The sequence below is a fragment of the Balaenoptera physalus genome (assembly GCF_965194825.1).
Source record: "Balaenoptera physalus genome assembly, chromosome: 6".
In the NCBI taxonomy this organism is placed as follows: Eukaryota; Metazoa; Chordata; class Mammalia; order Artiodactyla; family Balaenopteridae; genus Balaenoptera; species Balaenoptera physalus.
In genome coordinates this window covers 72116684-72142027 of record NC_138885.1, presented here as the reverse complement: position 1 = coordinate 72142027, position 25344 = coordinate 72116684, and the positions used below count along the sequence as shown (strand labels likewise).

Sequence of the window (25344 nt, the reverse complement as noted above, 5' to 3'; positions counted from 1 at the left end):
GAGTTTGAATTCTTCTTTTATCTTTGCTTCCCACAGGTTCTATGCTTTCATACTAAACCACATGTGGTCTTAAGCAATTCATTAAAAACTTTAGCTGAATTCTTACCTGTATTGTATCATACCTGGTATTTTCCCCAGGTAAGCAAGTGCTCCAGCTCCATGTGTCCTTGGATTTCATCTTTCCTTAGATTTCAGGTTAATTGGTGTTCCTGTGGACTTACAACTCTCTGATGGGTTCAAGAAAAGTTGTCATTTTTCAGATTAATATGCATTATTTTGTTGTTGTTGTAAGGATTGGAACAATGCTCTTTCCATCTTTCTACAGATCCTAAGCAGAAGACAGTTGTTTTGTTGTTCAGTTTTATCTTGCAAACTTTTGTCATTGGTTGACTTGACTGTGATGTAGACTTATTAGAAGCTGTGTGCCAGCAGTGTAAGGGAAGGCAGCCCTGGCTGCTGGATTATGTTAGGAAAGGTGTTACCCTGATTGCTGGATAGGAAGCTGCATACCAAGGAGGAGAATCAAAAGTGTAGTGAGGGAAGAAAGTAAAAGCTGAATGTAGGAGGCCTGGATGTTGCCATGGTGAATGAGTATTTCATACAGGCAGGGAAGTCTACCTTTCATGCCAGGGGCATGCAGGAAATGTTGCTCTGAAAGAATGCAAAGTGGACGGAGGCCAGTGGTTCAGAAACTAACTCTGTGAACTCCAAGTAGAAGCAAAGATCCTTTTTGTGAGGAACCTGTCACATCCTGCTTAGGTGTGCACATCTGATCGGAAATACTATGTATGCCTAGTTGGGTCTCATGCTATATGAATTTGTAGTGGCTAAATACCCTTGCATCTTAGAGGAAAAAATGGAAGACGGAGAATTCCTGTCTGCCTTGAACTGATATCATAGATTGATGTTTTAAGACTCAGGTGTTAAAGCTTCTTCTGTCAATATATTTTCTTTTAGACACTAAAGAGATTCAGTTAGAATATTTTTCCCAAGTAAATAAGCACTAGACACTTATTTAAAAGCCTAATGTCCTAATGAGACGAGAGTAATTTCAAATGCTGGCTAATATACCGCCAAACATAATCAGCTTTAAGGGGCAATTCAACACCAGCCATTAAATGATACTTAGAGCTATATATAATTAAATTCAATATAGATGTTTGTTTGATTAATAATTATTTTCTGTGATGTTATTTTGGATCATTTGGGCTGTTGTAATTAAGCCTATGTTTTTGTATATATTCTAAATATTTTTAAAAGGATAACTTTGTTATGAGTACTGGTGTTCCTGTAAGCAAAAGTTTGTGTTTTACCTTATTGAATTATTCATAACAAAGACTTATTACTAGCTGTCCACAATATTCATCAAATAAACATCCAGTTGTCATTTTAATGACAACCTGTTCCCATGATTTCACATTTTCTTGCCTATCATCCTCTCTAAATTCTTTCTTCTAGATGGGCTTCCTCTTGTTCACTTCCCTAATGTTTTTCATCAGCAACTGAATATTCCTTACTCATTGGTCACCTAAATGTTTCTTTATATATCCTTCTTGTCTCTGAAATTGATACCTACCTGTTAATTTTCCTTTTTAGCAACTCAGATATTCCAATACTTTCTGACCTTCAGCAACATTGTACCTGGTGGCTTTGATACCTTTTACTGGTTAGATAATAGTATCTATAGTCTGTCTAATGACAAGGTAAAATTGAAGTAGTACTGGCGTTAATCTTGTCCTCAAATTGAGAAAGTAATAATCAAAATGATCTCACCTCCTCATTCTTTATTGTCATTCATGAGAGTCAAAGTGTTTTTTTTACTGGTAATGATAACCAGCCACCATTCTAAGTTGTTTTCTTCTCTTACCTCGTCTTATTACTACATCTGATCCTGTTCTCTTTTTGAGGCCATACTAATGTTAGGATCTAGGACCAAAGACTTCCTTCATGTTTCTCTGTCAAGAATACCTCTGGCTTCATCTCTTCTGACTTCTTTGTAGTTTTTGCAGAAAGTTATTTCCTTTAGTGAGAAAAATATCCTTCCACAAACAGATATAAGCAGACATACACTTTGAAATAGTATGTGTATAACGCATACACATGAATCTGTACTAAGCACACAAAGATATATACAAAGACACATTTTCATTTTAGATCTTGCACACACATTGTTAGCATAAATAAAATTAAAAAATAAATAAAACATCTGAGTGCCTGCAGAGTGAAAGATTCAGTGTTAGGTTCTTTGGGAATGTTTTATTAGGAGAGGATAAGTGTTTTAGTTACAGATGGAAGAGTGGGAGTAAAGGAGAAATAAGTTTTAAGTCTTTTTGTAAATTGAATTCCAGAAAACCTTCATAGATGTTTTGATTAAAGACCATATGGTAAATATCTTTCTCCTCAAACTTGCTGAACAACGCTGTGTGCTAGTTAATAAAATACTGTGGCTTAGTTCAATTTGTCTTGTCTTAACCTCTCTAACATATATAAAATAAAGGAAAAAGTAATATTTATGTAGGACTTTACTATTTTAAAAATATTATGTTTTTTTATTTCCTTTGGAAGGACTTGGCAAAAACTCATGTAGGTAGTGGTCTTTTTCCCTCCTTTTTGTAGTTCCTCCATTTTACTCTGGTTCCGTTTGTGCTTGTTACTAGGTTTCAGATTTCCCTGGAAATAGCTCTGAAATTTAGATTTCTGTTTCTTAAAATGATAGCTGCTTTGAATATAACCAATAAACCTTTTCTTCAAGAATTTAATTGTATCCATACATATTAGGATATTCATGGAGGTGGATATTTGAAGATAATTAACAATTGCTTACTAGATAAAAATTAGAATATAATCCCCACCACATCCCTGAACAGATAAGATAAAGCATATGTTGAAGTGTGATTTTCATAAGGGTAAAATCATGACTCCCATGTAAATATAAATTAAGTGTAAATTAAACGTATTATGCAACTCATTAACTAATGAAGTTATCAGTAATTTGTGAGGTGTGGTTCAAAGAGCATTTGAAGAATTTAGGATTTTTATAGGCAGATAAGCTTGCCAAATTAGATACAAAACTAGTTAATGTCTTGCAGATCCATAAATTCTAAACTTCGAGGTTCTCTGTTACCCTACTGGACGGAAATTTATCTACTGCACAGATCATAAATTATTTGCATTTCTTCTGGACAAAATCTGAAAGTTAACCCCTGTCCCTACAGATGTTAATACCTATTGATTAGTCTGTAGAAAGTCAGTCAAAGGCACGAGCTCAGCACTGCATGAACGAACACCCAGTAATATCTTTTGACCATTCCCTAAGATTTAGATAGTTTTTCAGATATGTGAATTATATTTTTTATAGGATTATATTGTAAAATTTGAATTTGGACATTAGTGACATACTGAACATTCATATCACTGCAGAATAATAGAAACTACTTTCTGAAGTTTGATATTATGATTTTCATATCAGTCTCTCTTTGAGCTTTGTATTCCTAGCCAGGGCTAGTGTTTTTTTAGTGTTTTCCCATATTATTTTCCAAATTTTTAAATGCTTAAAGGAAGACTTCATTTTAAAAAATATTCCCCTTTTTAAAACTATAAGCAGTTTTTTTCATTTAAAATACATTATTTTTTTTTCTTTATACCCTTTGACCCCCTTCACCCATTTCTTCCAACCCCCACCCCACCTCTGGCAACCACCAAGCTGTTCTCTGTATTTATGAGCTTGTTTTTGTTTTTGTTTGCTAATTTTTAAGATCCCACATATAAGAGACACTATTTTTCTTTCTCCTCCTGACTTATCCAGAAGGTACAGAGGTTTTGGAGGAACCTCCGTGCTGTTTTCCGTAGTGGCTGCACCAGTTTACATTCCCACCAGCAGTGCACAAGGGTTCTGTTTTCTCCACATTCTTGCCAACACATGTTATTTCTTGTCTATTTGATAATAGCCATTCTAGCAAGTGTGAGATTATATCTCATTGTAGTTTTGATTTGCATTTCCCTGATGATTAATGATGTTGAACCTGTTGGCCATCTTTATGTCTTCTTTGGAAAATATCTGTTCAGATTTTCTACCCATTTTTTAATCGGATGTTTGTTATTTTGCTATTAAGTTGTATGAGTTCTTTATACATTTTAGATATTAGTCCCTTATCAGATATATGATTTCTAAATACTGTCTCCCATTCAGTTGGTTGCCTTTTCATTTTGTTGATGGTTCCCTTTGCTGTGCAGAAGCTTTTTAGTATGATGTAGTCCCACTTAACTTATTTTAGCTTTTGTTGCTTTTGCTTTCGGTGTCAGATTAAAAAAAATCAGTGCCAAGACCTCTGTCAAGGAACTTACAGCATATGTTTGCTTCCAGGAGTTTTAAGGTTTCAGGTCTTAACGTTGAAATCTTTAAACCATTTTGAGTTAATTTAATTGAGTTTAAAATCTTTCTAATATTATCAGTTGACTAGTTAGTTGTAGATCTGTCAGTCATTCAAGATTTATCACTCAGCTAGAAATCGTAAATGATATGGTGGTTTTATTTTAAATGAAACACTCGTCAATAACAGAAACCATAAAATTCACTGATATTTGTTATAGATAACAACTTAATAAGGAGCATAAGAATGGTAATCCTGAAAATTTGCCTCAAGACAATTATCCCCAGATGAATAAATTGTACTCATTTCATCAAAATTATTATTTCAATATCATAATGTCTTTAGTACTCTAAAAATTATGGTAAAAAAGATAGTATATAATGTGATTAAATTGAATTTGGATCTTCATTTATGGGGAATGAAAGACTTTCTACACAGTCAGTGAGTTGTCTACCAGGCCAGCCTTGCAAATGTTTTCTCATATATAGTTGCTTAAAAAGAAACGTAAAAATCATAAAAATAAACCAGCTGGATATTTTTTTTAAGTGTAAAAGTTAAATTTCAAAGATCAGTTTATAAAAATAGTTTCCCCCTCTGTTTTTGATGGCATAATACCATTTTTCATCCTAATTTATATGTAGTCTTAAAATCCAACATGAAAGTCATTTTAAAAATGATTTACAATTCATTCTGTATCTTACATAACTATTTTAAAATTAAAGATTATGACTTCCATTTGTAGATGGGAAGAGCCAGAATTGGTCTTTCTTTTACTTTGGTATACGTTAAGACGGTATTATGAAGTTCACTTTAATTCAGTATTTTATAATATTAATAATTTAGTGAATTCTTGTTTTAAACTTAAAACAAGCTCATTGTATATTACTTCTACATTATGTTCTGGGAAAAAGTGATAAAATGCTGTAGAATGATATCAGATTTTCATACCTGTTTGGGAAGTACTGCTTTAGAGTGATGCAGTGGACTGTTTTCTAAAATGTACAGTACCTTTGGAAAATGTATTATTTTAAGTATTTTTTGAAAAAAATGAAATGCTGAGTTCGTGGTTCCATCTTCTCCACAAGCAAGGCATTGTTTGATTTTTAAGGAGATTTGCTTTTGAGCTAGAAAAATGGTCTTCCTATCAATTAACCACTTAATTAGAGTAGATGACAATGTCAATAGATATTTGGAAGTTTTATAGTAGATAATAAAGAACTGACTATATTATGTTTAAGTGAATATTCTAATGCCTAGAGTCTTTTTGTACTTTTTAATACTTTTGCTCTAATTCATAGTGTTATTTCTTATTCGTTAAGTAGTCACTTAACTAACGATTATAGCTTTTTCTATAGCTTTGGAAAATATTTCTTTAGAATTTTCAGCAGTTATGTCATTATTTCTGTGTTTTCATATTTAGAATCATAGGTGAAAAGGGGTCAGACATAATACATGTGGCCTCAATATTATGTTTTGGACTCTTATTTTCTAGTTTTGTTTTTAATTTTGGTGATCATTGCTTTGGGGGACTGGATTTTTTATTTTTCATTTTCTTCCTCTTTGCTGGTAATAAAACATCTCCTATAAGATAAAGTGACTCCCTGATTTGCATTGCTTTATGTTTAAACTTTTGTACAGGTTTGCTGTACTAGTGGCTTCTTTAAGAACTGTAACAGAAGGGAATATAGGAAATTTTACTAGTATTTTGTAATTTAAGAAGCTGCAATGAATGATTTTAGAGAAGATAACCTAGTGTGGGATTCCAAATCTGTTTTGCCACATTGGCTCTGAAATGTGTCAGTTTCCTCTTTTTTTTTCATGTAGATTATCTATTTTCTAATGTTTCTCTGCCTTCCTAACATCCAGAAATCTTTCTCTACACAACTTTTTTAACATTTTACTTCAGGCCTGAAACTCCCACTCTCCCCCACCCCACCCCCGAAAAACGCAGTGTCTTATTTTTGCTTGTGCCTTTGAATTTATTCTTTTTGTGAAATCACATCCCTCTGTGACATTTGCTATCACTTAGAATAGAGTTAAATTATCTGTCCAAACTTGATTTATCCTCTTGGAAGCAGTTGTCTGTAGTTTATACATTGCATTCTGGCAAGTGGTGTTATTTTCCAAAGGCCGGTGAACAGTTCTTTACCTTTGTAAACAGAGTGTACTTTTGCTGTGTGCTGGGAGTAGGGCTTCTCCTTCCTCTTTAGGATGCCACTCCTGACTCCCTTCAAAAAAGGTGATTCTTAGATATACAGCATTTTCATACAGTAAGATTCTTTCCTACTACTGCAAACTCCTCCTAAAACGTTGTTCCCCTCATTCTTTTTGAAACATGTATTATACAATAAAATAGAAGCAGTTAAAGCTGTTTTGCCAGCCTCCTCTACACTTTCACCTCTCAAGTAAAGATGAGATTACTGCATTGGAAACTGAGATATTTCATCACGGTAGATAGTTCTCTAAATTGTTAATTTGAAGTGATGGTGGTTTTCAGTCAGCTGACTGTTTAAACTATTGTGCCTTTTTTTCACATTATTTAGCTTTGAGATACCTTTGCTGTTGATATAATTCTGTATATCTACATGGCAGATCTACTGTTTTCACTTTGAACAGCCACCAGTGAATTTTATAAGAATATGGATTCTATAAAATTTTTGTGATGATGGAGAACATTTGTTCTATGCAGGTCTCTATAATTATGATGTTCCCTTGTTTACGTTTGTTTTGCATAAGTAAAAATATCATAATAGGAGTAATCTTAGCCAACTATTTAAAAAATTATATTTAGTAAGGGATAGTATACTCTCAAATATATTTTACATCATGAAAGAATCTGTACTATTTACATTTAAGTTGATTTTTTAGGAAAAAGCTTTCAAGAGGAATATTCAGATGTAAATAAACTTTTGCCATATATAACAATAACTGCGAATTTTCCCTTTGGCTTATTAAACTTGAAATCTGTTGCTAATGATTTTAATGTATTTAGGAACTACAACTGCAAAATGATTTTAATATATTTAGGTATAATAGTGAGATTAACCAGAGTGGGTAGAAAGTGACAAGTGCTCTTTTCATTGGGCAAGACAGGTCATATATTAGAGCAAATGGCCCAAATTAAATGTATAGGATGACAACTCATTAGAATTATGACCTCTTAGAGCTTAAAGAGACATCACAGATAATTTAATGCAGCTGCCTTCTTTGGCACATGGGGAGATAAGCCTGGAGTGAATTCCTTTAGGTTGACTTCTACAAGTCAGTGAATTTGTGGCAGAGCTAGGGCACAAACGTGGAATGATTGGCTCCTGGCTCAGTATCCTTCCAATTATCATATATTGGTGTTTAACCTAGGAAAGAGATTTGGAAATCATTTGGGGTATTCTAGTAAAGCCTTTGGCCCTCTGTGCTACTACGACCAAAGGGACAACATTTAGATTTAGTTAGAGTATTTTCAGTAAAGGCTTTAGAAGCAAACCAGAAAACTTTAATCTATTTCTTTTTTACAAAAGCGTGCACAACTCTCTCTGGAATATTGCAGAAACGAAAAGCTCATTTACTTTGTAGAAGCATGACTTATTTATCCTTATATTCCCAGCACTATAACACATAACTTCTAATAAATAATACTTCTAATAAATAAATTTAATGTCCAGTAAATAAAGAATGTTGAACAAATGAATAACATATCATTAAAATGTCAAATTATAAGGGACATGATAGCAATTTCTCAAGAGATGTGTTTTCACTGTTTAAATTGAATATTGTGCCAAATAAGGAGAGCAGAAGTAGAAGAGCAGAAGAGCAAAAAGACCATTCATTATGTTATTTAAGTTTTCTATTCAGTCCTCTTTTCATGAGAGAGTGCTCTGGAAATGTTATCTTTTCAGATGTGAATTGATGCTCAATTTAGCAAGTAGTTTATTTCCTCATGGAATAAATACGTATTTCGTTGTTTCATTATTAGTATATTTCTGTTTAATAGATTGACAATTTTGAAGAAAGGAAAAGCCCCTCCCTGGGATCTGATTGTGTTTAATTTTCTTAGTGTGGAAGTTTCTGTCTTGATCCGAAAAGGAGTTGGTGGCAGATTAAATGGTTTCCGTGGCCTAACTCCACTTATTATTTCATGTTTAACATCATACCTGTCTCTGAGAACTAGTCTAAGGAAGTTGCATTAGAACAAGAGGATGAAATAGAGGCCCTCTTTAACAAGTTTTTCACTAAGAGAAAACCATTTTCCTTGTTCTTTTTATTGTTTATCTTAAATTAACTCCCATTAGTACCAAAACAGGAGAACAGTGAAATTGATATGCTAAACTCTTGTAGTAGAGATAACATTAAATTGCCTTTTAAAATAGATAGGCATAATATAGTTTGTTGTTATTAAACTAACCAAAATGTAATTTGATGTTCAGTATCTTTTTTATTTTTTTAATGGAAAAAAAGAGGCACATAAACTCCCTCTGCTTTCTGTCATCACCACCACAAGATTGTCCGTTTTTTCTCTAACCTCCTTATTTGTTGCCTCAGAAGAGTTACCCTTTCTTCAGTCTGAGTTGAGATCTCGTGGTGCCCCTTCTGTCAGTGATTCCCTACTTCTGTTCATTCTTTCTGTTTTTAGTATTTTAATATAGTATTTAGTACATATTCTTAAAAAATATGTATAACATAAAGTTTAATAATAAAACACTTGGGTACCCACAGCCCAACCTAAGAATCCAAATATCAACAGCTTGAAATAAATTTGAGTGCCCCTCCCTGGTCTCATTCACGTACCCCCCATCCCTTAACACCTAACTTATTTGTGTCTACCCATCCTTTGTTCATGTTCTCGTGCGTGCGTGTGTGTTTGTGTGTGTTTATGTGTATTAAAAACATAAATGGGAAAGACAAAATCTTTAGAAGAAAATAAGGAGTGTTTATCTTTTATTATTCTTTTATATCTATTTCTATAGAGTTCCCATTTAAAGATATTATTTATTCTTAAATAATATAGTTTCACCTATTTTTGAACGTTATAAATAATATCATGATTTTAGTCTTCAGTACCTTGCTTTTTCTCACTCATCATTATATGTTTAAGATTTATGCATATTCTTACAGTAGATGTAGTCGATTCATTTTCACTGCTGAATGTTACTCCATTCTGTGAATAAAAACAATTTACTTATTCTCCTATTGATGGACATTTGTGTTGTTTCCATTCTTTGACATTATGAATGATGTTTATAAATATTCTTACATATGTCTCCTGATAAATATGTATAAGATTTTTCTGCTTGCAGAATATCCAGGCATAGGTTTTAGAAATGTTCAAATTTTCAAGATAATGCCAAATTGTTTTCCAAAGGTGTTTTAATTTATTTATCCACTTCTGCTGTGTAAGAATTCATGCTGCCCAACAGCTTTGCTGACACTTGATACCGGCTAAACCTGGATATTTGCCATTCATTATGGTTTTTTCTTTTCTCAAATTGTTGTTGGGTTTCAATGTTATTCTAGTCTCATAATATGAGTTGGAGTATTTGCTGCATTTCTGTTCTTTGGAAGCATTTGTTTAAGATAGAAATGATCTGGGAGACTTCCCTGGTGGTCCAGTGGCTAAGAATCCGCCTTCCAATGCAGGGGACGTGGGTTCAATCCCTGGTCGGGGAACTAAGATCCCACATGCTGTGGGGCAACTAAGCCCATGCGCCACAACTAGAGAGCCTGTGTGCTGCAATGAAAGATCCTGCATGCCGCAGCTAAGACCTGATGCAGCCATAAATAAATAAATGAATAAATAAATACTTTAAAAAAATTTTTTAAAAAAGATTGAAATGATCTGTTCTTTGATATCAATTGGTTGAAGTATAGTTAATTTACACTATTACATTAGTTTTGGGTGTACAGCATAATGATTTAGTATTTTTAGAGATTATACACCATTAAAAGTTATTACAAAACAATGGCTATAATTCCCTGGGCAGTATAATATATTCTTGTTGCTTATCTATTTTATACATAGTAATTTGTATCTCTTAATTCCATACCCCCATCTTGCCCCTCCCCCCTCCCCTCTCCCCACTGGTAACCACTAGTTTGTTCTCTGTATCTATGAGTTTGTTTCTGTTTTGCTACATATAATCGTTCGTTTTATATTTTAACTTCCACAAATAATTGATAACATATAGTATTTGTCTTTTTTTGTCTGACTTATTTCACTAAGCATAATAATCTCTAGGTCCATCCATGTTGCTGCAAATGGCTGAATTTGTTTTTTTTTTTTATGGCTGAGTAATATGCCATTTTATATATATGTGTGTGTGTGTGTGCGCGCCTGTGTGTATTTACACACAGGCACACATATGTGTATACACATATACCCCCCCCCCCACACACACACACACACACACACACCACATCTTTATCCATTCATCTGTTAATGGACACTTGGGTTGCTTCTGTATCTTGGCTATTGTAAGTAGTGCTACTATGAACATTGGGGTGCATGTATCTTTGAATTAGTGTTTTTGTTTTTTCTGGATATATACCCAGGACTGGAATTTCTAGATCATATGGTGGTTCTATTTTTAGTTTTTTTGAGGAAACTCCATACTGTTTTCCACAGCGGCTGCACCAATTTACATTCTCACCAACAATGTAGCGTGGTCCCTTTTCTCCACATTCTCGCCAACATTTGTTATTTGTGGTCTTTTTGGTGATAGCCATTCTGACAGATATGAGGTGATATCTCATTATAGTTTTGATTTGCATTTCTCTGACGATTAGCAAGATTGAGCATCTTTTCATGGGCCTGTTGGCCGTCTGTATGACTTCTTTGGAAAAATGTCTATTCAAGTCTTTGCCCACTTCTTTATCAGGTTGTTTGGGTTTTTTGATATTGAGTTGTATCAGCTGTTTATTAACCCTTATTGGTCATATTATTTGGATATTAACTCCTTATTGGTCATATCATTTCCAAATACTTTCTACCATTCAGTAGGTTGTCTTTTTGTTTTGTTGATGGTTTCCTTTTCTGTGAAAAAGCTTTTAAGTTTGATTAGGTCCCATCTGTTTATTTTTGCTTTTATTTACTAATTCTTTTTTTTCCCTTAGGAGACAGATCCAAAAAAATACTGCTACAATCTGTGTCAAAGAATGTTCTATGTTCACCTCTTAAGGATTTTATGGTTTCAGGTTTTACATTCAGGTCTTTAATCCATTTTGAGTTCATTTTTGTATATGGTGTGAGGAAATGATCTAATCTCATTCTTTTAGATGTAGCTGTTTAGTTTTCCCGACACCACTTATTGCTAGGACTTCCAAAATTGTGTTGAATAAAAGTGGTGAGAGTGGGCATCCTTGTCTTGTTCCTGAATTTAGAGGAAAGGCTTTCAGCTTTTTACCGTTGTGTATGATGTTAGCTGTGGGTTTGTCATAACTGACTTTTATTATGTTGAGATATGTTCCTTCTATACCCACTTTGATGAGAGTTTTAATCATGAATGCATGTTGAATTTTGTCAAATGCTTTTTCTGTGTCTATTGAGATGATCATGTGATTTTTATCCTTTTGTTAATGAGGTGTATGACATTGATTTCTGAATATTGAACCATTCCTGCATCCCTGGAATAAATCCCTCTTGATCATGGTATATGACCCTTTTTATATATTTTTGGGTTCAGTTAGCTAATATTTTGTTGAGGATTTTTGCATCTATATTTATCAAAGATATTGGCCTGTAATTTTCTTTTTTTTTTGTAGTGTCTTTGTCTGGTTTTGTTATCAGGGTAATGCTGGCCTTGTAGAATCCATTTAGGATTGTTCCTTCATCTTCAGTTTTTTGGAATAGTTTGTGAAGAATTGGTATTAGTTCTTCTTTATGTGTTTTGTAGAATTTCCCTGTGAAGCCATCCAGTCAGTCTGGGGCTTTTGTTTGCTAGGAGTTTTTTTTTTTTTTTTTTTTTTAATTTATTTATTTATGGCTGTGTTGGGTCTTCGTTTCTGTGCGAGGGCTTTCTCTAGTTGCTGCGAGCGGGGGCCACTCTTCATCGCCATGTGCGGGCCTCTTACTATTGCGGCCTCTCTTGTTGCGGAGCACAGGCTCCAGACGCGCAGGCTCAGCAGTTGTGGCTCACGGGCCTAGTTGCTCCGCGGCATGTGGGATCTTCCCAGACCAGGGCTCGAACCCGTGTCTCCCGCATTGGCAGGCAGATTCTCAACCACTGCGCCACCAGGGAAGCCCGCTAGGAGTTTTTTAAATTACAAATTCTGTTTTGCTACTAGTGATCAGTCTGTTCAGATTGTCTGTTTCTTCTTGATTCAGTCTTGGCAGGTTGTACATATCTAGAAATTTGTCTGTTTCTTCTAGGTTGTCCAGTTGGTTGGCATATAACTGTTGGTAGTATTCTCTTGCAATTTTTTTTTATATCTCTGGTATCAGTTGTTATTCCTCCTTTTTTTCTTTTTTCTTTTGTTTATTTGGTTTCTCTCCTTTCTTCTTGGTGAGCCTGTCTAAAGGTTGATCAGTTTTGTTTATTTTTTTTAGAGAACCAGCTCTTGGTTTCATTGATCTCTTCTCTCTTTTGGTATCTATTTCATTTATTTCTTCTCTGATCTTTATTATTTCCTTTCTTTTGCTGACTTCAGGCTTTGTTTGTATTTCTTTTTCTAATTCCTTCAGATGGTAGGTTAGGTTGTTTATTTGAAATTTTTCCTGTTTCTTGAGGAAGGCCTGTATCGCTGCAAACTTCCCACTTAGAACTGCTTTTGGTGCACCCCATAGATTTTGGAAAGTTGTATTTCCATTTTCATTTGTCTTCAGGTATTTTCTGATTTCCTCTCTGATTTCTTCATTGATCCGTTGGTGTTTTTTGTAGCATGTTGTTTAGTCTGCACGTATTTGTGGTTTTCCCATTTTTCTTTCTGTAATTGATGTCTAGTTTCATTCTGTGGTGGTTGGAAAAAATACTTGATATAATTTCTGTTCTCTTAAATTTGTTGAGACTTGTTTTGTGGACTAGCTTGTGATCATTCCTGGAGAACATTCCATGTGCACTTGAAAAGAATGTGTATTCTGCTATTTTTGGATGAAATGTTTTGTAGACATCTGTTAAGTTCAGCTGGTATATTGTTTCATTTAAGACCAGTGTTGCCTTACTGACTTTCTGTCTGGAAGGTGTCTATTGATGTAAGTGGGATGCTCAAGTCCCCTACTACTGTTTTATTGGGTTGGCCAAAAAGTTCATTTGGGTTTTTCCGTAACATCTTATGGAAAAACCCAAATGAACTTTTTGGCCAACACAATATTATTGTCAGTTTCTTCCTTTATATCTGTACTATTTGCTTTATGTATTTAAGTGCTCCTGTTTTGGGTTTATATATGTTAACCAGTATAAAATCCTCTTCTTGTATTGATACTTTTATCATTATATAATGTCCTTCTTTGTCTTCTGTTATAGCCTTTTTTAAAAAAAGTCTGTTTTGTCCCTGCTCTCTCATCATTTCCATTTGCATGAAATATCTTTTTCCATCTCTCACTTTCAGTCTATGTATGCCTTTAGCACTAAAGTGAGTCTCTTATGGGCAGAATGTAGATGACTCTTGTTTTTTATCCAGTCAGCCACAGTGTCTTTTGATTGGAGCATTTAGTCAATTGACATTTAAAGTAATTATTGATAGGTATGTACTTATCGCCATTTTATTACTTGTTTTCTGGTTGTTTTTGTAGTTCCTTCTCTGTTGATTTCTTCTTTTTGTTTCTTCCCTTGTGGTTTGATGATTTTATTTAGTATTATGCTTGTGTTTCTTTCTTCTCAGTTTTTGTGTACTTATTGAAGGTTTTTGATTTGTGGTTACCATGGGCTTCATATATGTTGACTTATAACTATACCTACTTGTTTTAAACTGGTAGTCGTTTAAATTCAAACACATTCTAAAATATCTACATATTTTACTCCTTCCACTTTGTGTTTTTTTTTTTTTTAAACAAATTTTTTAAAAATTTATTTACGGCTTGTGTTGGGTCTTCATTTCTGTGCAAGGGCTTTCTCTAGTTGCGGCAAGTGGGGGCCACTCTTCATTGCGGTGCGCGGGCCTCTCACTATCGTGGCCTCTCTTGTTGCGGAGCACAGGCTCCAGACGCGCAGGCTCAGTAATTGTGGCTCACGGGCCTAGCTGCTCCGCGGCATGTGGGATCTTCCCAGACCAGGTGTCGAACCCGTGTCCCCTGCATTGGCAGGCAGATTCTCAACCACTGCGCCACCAGGGAAGCCCCACTTTGTGTTTTTGATGTCACATTTTATATCTTCATTTTATGCCTTCACTGTTTATATAAAGTTATAGTTGCTTTTATAATTTTTTGCGTTTTAATCTTTGTACTAGCTTATTTAAGTGGTTGTTACTCAGCCCTTACTGTATATTTGCTTGTCCTAGTGAGATTTTCCCTTTTCCATGGATTCTTAACTTCCTTTCCACTTGGAGAAGACCCTTTAACACTTCTTTTAGAGTTGATTTAGTACTGATGAACCCTTCTAGTTTTTGCTTGTCTGAGAAGTTTTTTTTTTTTTTTTATCTCTTCTTCATTCCTAAATGATAATCTTGCTGGGTAGAGTATCCTAGGTTGCAGTTTTTTGCCTTTTAGCACTTTAGGTATATCATGCCACTGTCTTCTGACCTGCAAAGTTTCTGCAGAAAAATCAGCTGATAGCCTTATGGGGATTCCCTTGTATATGAATCTTTGTTTTTCTCTTGCTGCCTTTAGAATTCTCTCTTTAACTTTTGCCATTTTAATTATGGTATGTTTTGGTATGGATCTGTTTGGTTTCATCTTATTTGGGACCCTCTGTGCCTCTTGTACATGGGTATCTGCTTCTTTCTTCAGGATTGGGAAGTTTTCAGCCATAATCTCATCAAATACATTTTTGATCCTCTTCTTTCTCTTTTCTCCTTCTGGGACCCCTATAATGCGAAAGCTGATATGTTTAATGTTATCCCAGAGATCTCTTAAATTGCTCTCAGTTTAAAAAATTTTTTTTTCTTTTTGCTGTTCTGACTGGATGATTGCCATTATTCTGTGCAGAAGACTGCACCACTTAGTCTGCTATTCATTCCTTCTAGTGTGTTTTTTATTTCAGTTATTGAATCCTTCATTTCTGATTGGGTTTTTCTTGCTTTTTTCTAGTTCCTTGTTAAAATTTTCACTGTGTTAATCTATTCTTTTCCCTAATTCAGTTAACATTCTTATTACTAATGCTTTGATTTCTTTTTCTGTAAATTGTTCATTTCTGTTTCATTTTTTTTTCCTGGTTATTCTCTTGCTATTTCATTTGAGACCAGTTCCTCTGCCTTTTCATTTTACTTTCTCTGTCTCTATGAATTTTGGTGAAATAGTTACCTATTGGGTCTTAAAGGGCTGCCCTTATGTGGGATCGTTCCTGTACAGACTGCATATGCCCAGTGCCCAGTGGTTGGAGAGCTGGATTTGACGTGGATGCCAGTCATGTCTTTCCTCAGGGTATGCTGGCCACTATCACTTTGGTAAGAGGTGGCACTGGAGATGGAGGGGCCAGAGCTGTAGCCGGGTATGAGACGAGGCTTCTCCTCTGCTCAGTGGCCATCACTGCCCTTTCAGGTGTGGGGTCTGACCCCAAGTTGGTGGAGCAGAAGCCCTGAAGGTCAGGCCTGTGCTGACTTTGTTCCCTTTAAGTGTGTGCTTTCCCCTTTCCCAGCACCATGACCCTTGACCTGGAGTAGGGGAGTGCTGAAGCAAGTGGGGCCTGTTTGCACTCTTGGCTTGTTTTGCCTGCAGACAGATTCTAAGCTGCACCACCTTGCAGGTGCCAGCAATTGTTTCTCCCCCTTCACTAAGACACAGCCTTGGGGTCCAAGTCCCCTTTGTCAGCCCCAGCCAGTCACACCCCCAGCCTCTGCCACCATTGCCCTGTCATGAAGCCACACCACAGGGCAGGTGGGGCCTCGTGGTCTCAGTGTGTATTGGGAGGTGAGCTGTAGTGGAGTGGCTGCTGTCAGAGTTCTGGGCTGCTTCTGATGCACTGCCTGATTATGTGCCAACAGTGGCTGTCGCTGCTCTGCAACCGAGTTGCCTCTGAATCCACAGCTGAGCTTTCTCCTGGTCATGGGACCCCCTAGATCCAGTACCACTTGCAACAAGGAGTAAGCAGGCCTGGAGCCTTTGCTTGGCTTCAGCTGGGATATGCACTGAGGCAGTCACAGGAAACCCTGCAGCCACTGGATGGTCCTCACTCTGTTCTCTCCTCATTGCCTCATGGGCAAACCAGCATGCACTTTTCTCACAAATGGAGTCCAGGCTTCCCATACCCCTCCAGTTAGTCCCAGCAGTCCTCCAGCCAGCCACGGGCCTGTGTTGGACCCCAAGAGTGAGATGCCCAGTCTGTGGCTTGAACTGCTCACTCCCCAGGGCGGGTCTCCACCTATGTAATCTCTCTTTTCCTCTGTGTCCCCTTTCAGGGGCACAGGTCCCGACCTTATCATGTCTTTTCCCTTCCTACCTGATCCCATGTGGATCTTATAGCCTTTCTTGTATGGGAGTCTTTCTGCCAGTTTCCAGTTCATCTTCACTGGGAATTGTTCCACACGTAGATGTACTTTTGATGTGTTCATGAGGGGGAAGTGAGTTCAACATACTCCTCCTTGGCCATCTTGATTGATCCTTTGTTCTTTAATTTTTAAAACTCACTTGTAAATTGGCTGGGCCTGGTATTTTCTTTCTGGGAAGATTTTTTTAAAAGAGATTTATATGTGTTTTAGTTTTTTAGTATTTTTATTATAAGGAGTTATGAACACATCAAAAAGTAAACAGAATATTATAGTTAACTCCATGTATCCCTATACCTAGTTCTAACAACTGTCAACCCATGGTCCACCTGCCCCATCCTTACCCCTATCCACTTTGCCCAAGGAAGGCTGGGGATGTTATAGTGAAGGAAATTTAAGACATTTGAATGTCTGCAGACTATTTTTTTAAAAATACATCCCAAGACCATTATCATGCCTTAAAATAAATAGTTCCTTAATATCAAAGAACCAGTTGGTTTCAAATTTGATGAATGTTATAAAAGGATTTAGTAATATATAAAAATATTTTGTATAAATAATATATTTTAAAATTTATTCATAAATTTATACATAAATTGTGAATGCACACAGATTGATTTATTTCTTTGAATTAGGATCCAGATACTGTCCAGATATTGTGATTCGTTTGAGATGCCTTTCCAAATGGATAGGTTTTAAAATCTTGTTAATGATTTCTGATTTGATTGGTTATTGATTTCTAACTTAATTTCATTGTGGTGATAGAACGTTATGAGTTATTTCCTTTGAAATGTACCAAGGTTTTCTTTATGACCTGATATACACTCAAGTTTTTAAATATTTCTTGTTTGCTTAAAAAGAATATGTAATTCTCTTATTATTGGTTGTGGAATTTTGTGTTAGTCCATTAAATTAAGCTTTTTAATCTTAATTTCTCTTTCTCTTTTCTTACACAATTTTTTTTTCTTGGGGAGACCAGGATATGTGTTTTACAGGATTTTTTGTTTCAGTGAGCATCCACGTGGTGTAGTTTAACATATTATTCTCCTCTTTTGCATCTCTGTATTTCCGTGAATTCATAGTTGGATTCAAACAGTTGATTAGCTTAAGACCTGAATTTCTTTTTCCAAGGCTGTTCACTGGTGATGATGTTTCCTTGATCATGAAGCTCATAATAGTTGTCTTCTTTTTTTGTGATATTAGCAGCCATTGATGTTCAATGCCTAGATCCTTTAGTTTATTAAAGAATTTGAATTGATATGCAAATTTTTACTTATTTGGCCAGTGGATACCTTTTCCGGACCTTTTGGCACAACCCTAAAAGTCTTGGATGACTTTCTTGATATTTGAATGGGAAGATGTTACAAGCTCACCATGTGTATTTCCAGCCCCAGACCTAGAATTGGCCATTTCTCCAAGGAACCTTGATTCCATTTAGGGGGAAACAGTATTTGAAGACAACAATCTGGGATGCTAGGAGTGTGCATTTCTACAGAATGCCTTCGTCATTATTTCTAAACGTTTCAGTGGACAGAACTAGAAAATTTATATTATGTGAGTGTGCATGTTTTTATTTAAAATGAAATACATCATGAGTTTAATCTGATACTTCCAATTCAAATTGAAGACCATAAGGGTAACTTTTTCCCTTTCACGTCTTCCTTCTCAAGAATTCTGTTTTCTCAAGGACATGAGGGATAGGAGGATAAGAATAACCCATATTAATCATTTGCTTTCTTTTTCATCAAGTGATCTCTGAATAGCAATGCTAAAACTACCACTAACAGTATGATCACTGAAAATGAAAAGAATATAGTGATTCACTTCACCTCATTGATTATAGGTGTTCTGGGGTTTTTTAATGTCAGTTTTGATAAATTACTTTTTTTATAGGAATTTTTCCATTTCTTCTAAATTTGCATAGTTATTGACAAAAGCATGTCCTGTGTCCATCTGTATCTTTTAAATCGCTGCTGTCTATGTAGCCATGTTCTTTTTATTCTTAGTGTTATTTATGTGTACCTTCCTTTTCTTCTTGCTTTACCTTATCAGAACTTTGTTGATTTCATTTTAGTCTTTTCAAGGAACAACTTTTGGCTTTATTAATTTCTTAATTTCTCCCCTTCCTTCTCTTTTCTTTGGATGTATTCTGTTGTTCTCCTCCCACTCCCTGCCCCCCAACTTCTTAGGTAGGTCACTTAGCTCATTATTCATTAGCCTTTCTTTTCTAACATAAGCATCTAAGACATTTAATGTGTTGTTACCAATAGCAGTTTGTTATAAACTATAATTATGACAGGATTTATTTTTCTCTGATAGTTTTATGAACTTTAAAAAATTTTTTTATTTTGTTTTTTATTTTTATTAATTTATTTTTGGTTGCGTTGGGTCTTTGTTGCTGCGTGTGGGCTTTCTCTAGTTGCACTGAGTGGGGGGCTACTCTTCATTGCAGTGCGTGGGCTTCTCATTGCAGTGGCTTCTCTTGTTGCAGAGCACAGGCTCTAGGTGCACTGGCTCAGTAGTTGTGGCACACGGGCTCTAGAGCACAGGCTCAGTAGTTGTGGTGCATGGGCTTAGTTACTCCACGGCATGTGGGATCTTCCCGGACCAGGGATTGAACCCATGTCCTCTGCGTTGGCAGTGGATTCTTAACCACTGTGCCACCAGGGAAGTCCCCTTTTATGAACTTTAGATACCATGTTTTTGTTATCTTCCTAAGGTGACTCCCCTTCCCTCCTTTTAGCAAAGCATTTTGTAGTCTTGGTTATTTCCCCTTATTTACTGTTTACATTACAACTTCATATATAGTATGGATATACCTAGTTTTGCATATTGGGTATGTTTCTGAATTTTTCTTTTCCTTCTTTCTTTCCCTGGTAGTTCTTTCACAAGTCCTCCTTATGTTGTTGAGTTTATTCCCCCCCTTTTTTTTAAAGTTAAGTTTATCAAGGTATAATTTACATACAGTAAAATTCCTTTTTTAGCCTACAATTTTGAGATATGACAAACAGATATAGTCATAAATCCTTCATCACAGTTAAGATACAGAATAATTCCATCGTCCCCAAAGATTTGCTCCTCACATTTGATAGTCACCCCTTCTACCGCTCTCTCTATGGTGCCTATCTTCTCTGCATATTCAGACTAGTTGGTTTTTCTGTGACCTCAGCTCTCTGAGGAGTTTCAGAAAAGTTTCAATTTTGTAGATTATCTGGGCTTTGTTGTTGTTTAGGGTGGGGATGGACACGTTGGACACGTTATTTTTCTTATCAAGTCTTTTGCATTAACACTACCATTTGAATATCTTTCTCCCACATATGTATTTTTTAATACTCATGTGTATCTTCATTGAAGTTTTATTTAGTGCTAAAATGGTATCTTTCTTCATTTTGTAATTTGTGTTTGAAATTTTTTAAAGTTTAAAGAGTATCATTTTAATGGGTAAGTTTCAAGTTTATGAATTCTCTGGACTTCTCCCTACTTTCTAGTTCTGTTTTTCAAATTAAATATTAGTATGTGCTATCCTGAGTTTTACTCTACTATTAGAGGATATGTTTTGTTAATATATAATCAAAGGAATGATAGAGAAATTTCATATTAGAAAAGTATATAAGTTTTTGATTTCCAGATTTATTATTCATTTGTACTTATTATTGTAGTGTACCTAGCTAATTTTAAGACCACGTGAAAATTCCTTGACGAATACATCCTTGTACTAAAGGAGTTGATTTTTACTACCAAGAAATTATTCATATTGATAAGATCTTGAAAAATATTTCATCTGAGCTACTAACGTCTCTTGTTTTTTAAAATATGTTACTATAAATGGTTTATGATAGCTTATTTCTTAACAGATAGCCACAATTTATTGAATTGATTTTAAATGCTGTTGTATTATTTAAATAAATATCTATGTAATATTTCATCATGTTGGAAATAGTATTGCATATGCTAATCAATTTTACCTTCTCATCACTTTTCATGGACATTAATAGTGGCTCACTAAGTTTTTTTTTTCTTTTCTTTTTACCTTTCTAGGTTATTTTAGTGTCTGCCAATAAATTGACTCGTTATATAGAACCATGCCAGTTAACAGAAGATTTTGGTGGGAGTCTCACCTATGATCATATGGACTGGTTAAATAAGAGGCTGGTTGGTATATTACAATGAGATAACATGTTATTATATATAAATAAGACATTTTGATAGCTTTTTAATTTTAATCAACTGAAAAGTAGATTGTTTACTTTTTACAAAACTAAAGAAATATAATGCATACCACATGATAGCATAATGCTGGAAGGCATATACTCTGGAGTCGGACTCACAAATATTAGCTATTACTGTTGTCATTAGTAGTAGTATTATAGTCAAAGTTGTAAATGTTTTGAGTTGAATAACAGCAGCATAATTTCCTGAGAGGTAATCTAGTTGATACACCATTTTTTTTATACAGCAGGTTCTTATTAGTTATCTATTTTATACATATCAGTGTATATATGTCAATCCCAATCTTCCAATTCATCCCACCACAACCCCCGCCCACTGCTTTCCCCCCTTGGCATCCATACATTTGTTCTCTACATCTGTGTCTCTATTTCTGCCTTGTAAACCAGTTCACCTGTACCATTTTTCTAGATTCCACATATATGCGTTAATATACAATATTTGTTTTTCTCTTTCTGACTTATTTCACTCTGTATGACAGTCTCCAGGTCCATCCACGTCTCTACAAATGACCCAGTTTCGTTCCTTATCATGGCTGAGTAATACTCTGTTGTATATATGTGCCACATCTTGTTTATCCATTCGTCTGTTAATGAGCATTTAGGTTGCTTCCATGTCCTGGCTATTGTAAATAGTGCTGCAGTGAACATTGTGGTACATGACTCTTTTTGAATTATGGTTTCCGCTGGGTATATGCCCAGTAGTGGGATTGCTGGGTCATATGGTAATTCTGTTTTTAGTTTTTTTTTTTTTTTTTTTTAAACATCTTTATTGAAGTATAATTGCTTTACAATGGTGTGTTAGTTTCTGCTTTAAAACAAAGTGAATCAGTTATACATATACATATGTTCCCATATCTCTTCCCTCTTGCATCTCCCTCCCTCCCACCCTCCCTATCCCACCCCTCTAGGTGGTCACAAAGCACCGAGCTGATCTCCCTGTGCTATGCGGCTGCTTCCCACTAGCTATCTATTTTACATTTGGTAGTGTATATCTGTCCATGACACTCTCTCACCCTGTCACATCTCACCCTTCCCCCTCCCCATATCCTCAAGTCCATTCTCTAGTAGGTCTGTGTCTTTATTCCCATCTTGCCACTAGGTTCTTCATGTCCTTTTTTTTTTTTTCTTTAGATTCCATATATATGTGTTAGCATACTGTATTTGTTTTTCTCTTTCTGACTTACTTCACTCTGTATGACAGACTCTAACTCCATCCACCTCATTACAAATACCTCCATTTCATTTCTTTTTATGGCTGAGTAATATTCCATTGTATATATGTGCCACATCTTCTTTATCCATTCATCTGATGATGGACACTTTGGTTGCCTCCATGTCCTGGCTATTGTAAATAGAGCTGCAATGAACATTTTGGTACATGACTCTTTTTGAATTATGGTTTTCTCAGGGTATATGCCCAGTAGTGGGATTGCTGGGTCGTATGGTAGTTCTATTTTTAGTTTTTTAAGGAACCTCCATACTGTTCTCCATAGTGGCTGTATCAATTTACATTCCCACCAACAGTGCCAGAGGGTTCCCTTTTCTCCACACCCTCTCCAGCATTTGTTATTTGTAGATTTTCTGATGATGCCCATTCTAACTGGTGTGAGGTGACACCTCATTGTAGTTTTGATTTGCATTTATCTGATAATTAATGATGCTGAGCAGCTTTTCATGTGCCTCTTGGTCATCTGTATGTCTTCTTTGGAGAAATGTCTATTTAGGTCTTCTGCCCATTTTTTGATTGGGTTGTATTTTTTTTAATATTGAGCTGTATGAGCTGTTTCTATATTCTGGAGATTAATCCTTTGTCCATTGATTTGTTTGTAAATATTTTCTCCCATTCTGATGGTTGTCTTTTCGTCTTGTTTATGGTTTCCTTTGCTCTGCAAAAGCTTTTAAGTTTCATTAAGTCCCATTTGTTTATTTTTGTTTTTATTTCCATTATTCTAGGAGGTGGGTCAAAAAAGGTTTTGCTGTGGTTTATGTGAAAGAGTGTTCTTCCTATGTTTTCCTCTCTAAGAGTTTTGTAGTGGCCGGTCTTCCATTTAGGTCTTTGATCCATTTTGACTTTATTTTTGTGTATGGTGTTAGGGAGTGTTCTAATTGCATTCTTTGACATATAGCTGTCCAGTTTTCCCAGCACCACTTGTTGAAGAGACTGTCTTTTCTCCATTGTATATCTTTGCCTCCTTTGTCATAGATTAGTTGACTATAGGTGCGTGGGTTTATCTCTGGGCTTTCTATCCTGTTCCATTGATGTATATTTCTATTTTTGTGCCAGTACCATATTGTCTTGATTACTGTAGCTTTGTAGTATAGTCTGAAGTCAGGGAGTCTGATTCCTCCAGCTCTGTTTTTTTCCCTCAAGATTGCTTTGGCTATTCAGGGTCTTTTGTGTCTCCTTACAGATTTTAAGATTTTTTGTTCTAGTTCTGTAAAAAATGCCATTGGTAATTTGATAGGGATTGCATTGAATCTGTAGATTGCTTTAGGTAGTATAGTCATTTTCACAGTATTCATTCTTCCAATCCAAGAACATGGTATATCTTGCCAACTATCTGTGTCATCTTTGATTTCTTTCATCAGTGTCTTATAGTTTTCTGATTACAGGTCTTTTACCTCCTTGGTTTTTTCCTAGGCATCTTATTCTTTTTGTTGCAGTGGTGAATGGGATTGTTTCCATAATTTCTCTTTCAGAGTTTTCATCATTAGTGTATAGGAATGCAAGAAATTTCTGTGCATTAATTTTGTATCCTGCAACTTTACCAAATTCATTGATTAGCTCTAGAAGTTTTCTGGTGGCATCTTTAGGATTCTCTATGTGTAGTATCATGTCATCTGCAAACAGTGACAGTTTTACTTCTTCTTTTCCAATTTGTATTCCTTTTATTTCTTTTTCTTCTCTGATTGCTGTGGCTAGGACTTCCAAAACTATGTTGAATAATAGTGGCAAGAGTGGACACCCTTGTCTTGTTCCTGATCTTAGAGGAAATGCTTTCATTTTTTCACCATTGAGAATGCTGTTTGCTGTGGGTTTGTCGTATGTGGCCTTTATTATGTTGAGGTAGGTTCCTTCTCTGCCCACTTTCTGGAGAGTTTTTATCATAAATCACTGTTGAATTTTGTTGAGAGCTTTTTCTGCATCTATTGAGATGATCATATGGTTTTTATTCTTCAGTTTGTTAATATGGTATATCACATTGATTGATTTGTGTATATTGAAGAATCCTTGCATCCCTGAGATAAATCCCACTTGATCATGGTGTTTGATCCTTTTAATGTGTTGTTGGATTCTGTTTGCTAGTATTTTGTTGAGGATTTTTGCATCTATATTCATCAGTGATATTGGTCTGTAATTTTCTTTTTTTGTAGTATCTTTGTCTGGTTTTGGTATCAGGGTGATGGTGGCCTCGTAGAATGAGTTTGGGAGCGTTCCTTCCTCTGCAATGTTTTGGAAGAGTTTGAGAAGGATGGGTGTTAGCTCTTCTCTAAACGTTTGATAGAATTCACCTGTGAAGTCATCTGGTCCTGGACTTTTGTTGGAAGATTTTTCATCACAGTTTCAATTTCATTACTTGTGATTGGTCTGTTCATATTTTCTATTTCTTCCTGGTTCTGTCTTGGAAGGTTATACCTTTGTAAGAATTTGTCCATTTCTTCCAGGTTGTCCATTTTATTGGCATAGAGTTGCTTGTAGTAGTCCCTTATGATGCTTTGCATTTCTGAGGTGTCTGTAACTTCTCAGTTTTCATTTCTGATTTTGATTTGAGTCCTCTCCCTCTTTTTCTTGATGAGTCTGGCTAAAGGTTTATCAGTTTTGTTTATCTTCTCAAAGAACCAGCTTTTACTTTCATTGATCTTTGCTACTGTTTCCTTCATTTCTTTTTCATTTATTTCTGCTCTGATCTTTATGATTTCTTTCCTTCTAATAACTTTGGGTTTTGTTTGTTCTTCTTTCTCTAATTCCTTTAGGTGTAAGGTTAGATTGTTTATTTGAGATTTTTCTTTTTTCTTGAGGTAAGATTGTATTGCTATGAACTTCTCTCTTAGAACTGCTTTTGCTGCATCCCATAGGTTTTGGATCATCGTGTTTTCGTTGTCATTTGTCTCTAGGTTTTTCAAATTTCTTCTTTGATTTTTTCAGTGATCTCTTGGTTATTTAATAAGGTATTGTTTAG

The 25344-nt window shown here is 35.3% G+C and overlaps 1 protein-coding gene across 6 annotated transcripts in view; it reads left to right on the top strand.

Annotated features, from left to right (window-relative positions):
- Window positions 1-25344, top strand: part of SESTD1 (SEC14 and spectrin domain containing 1) — a 210829-nt gene that overhangs the window by 144942 nt on the left and 40543 nt on the right. For all 6 annotated transcript variants that reach the window (XM_082466708.1, XM_082466709.1, XM_082466711.1 and 3 more), the window contains one exon: window positions 20973-21086. In XM_082466708.1, coding sequence (XP_082322834.1) covers window positions 20973-21086 — 114 coding nt within the window. The remainder of the gene's footprint in view (window positions 1-20972; window positions 21087-25344) is intronic.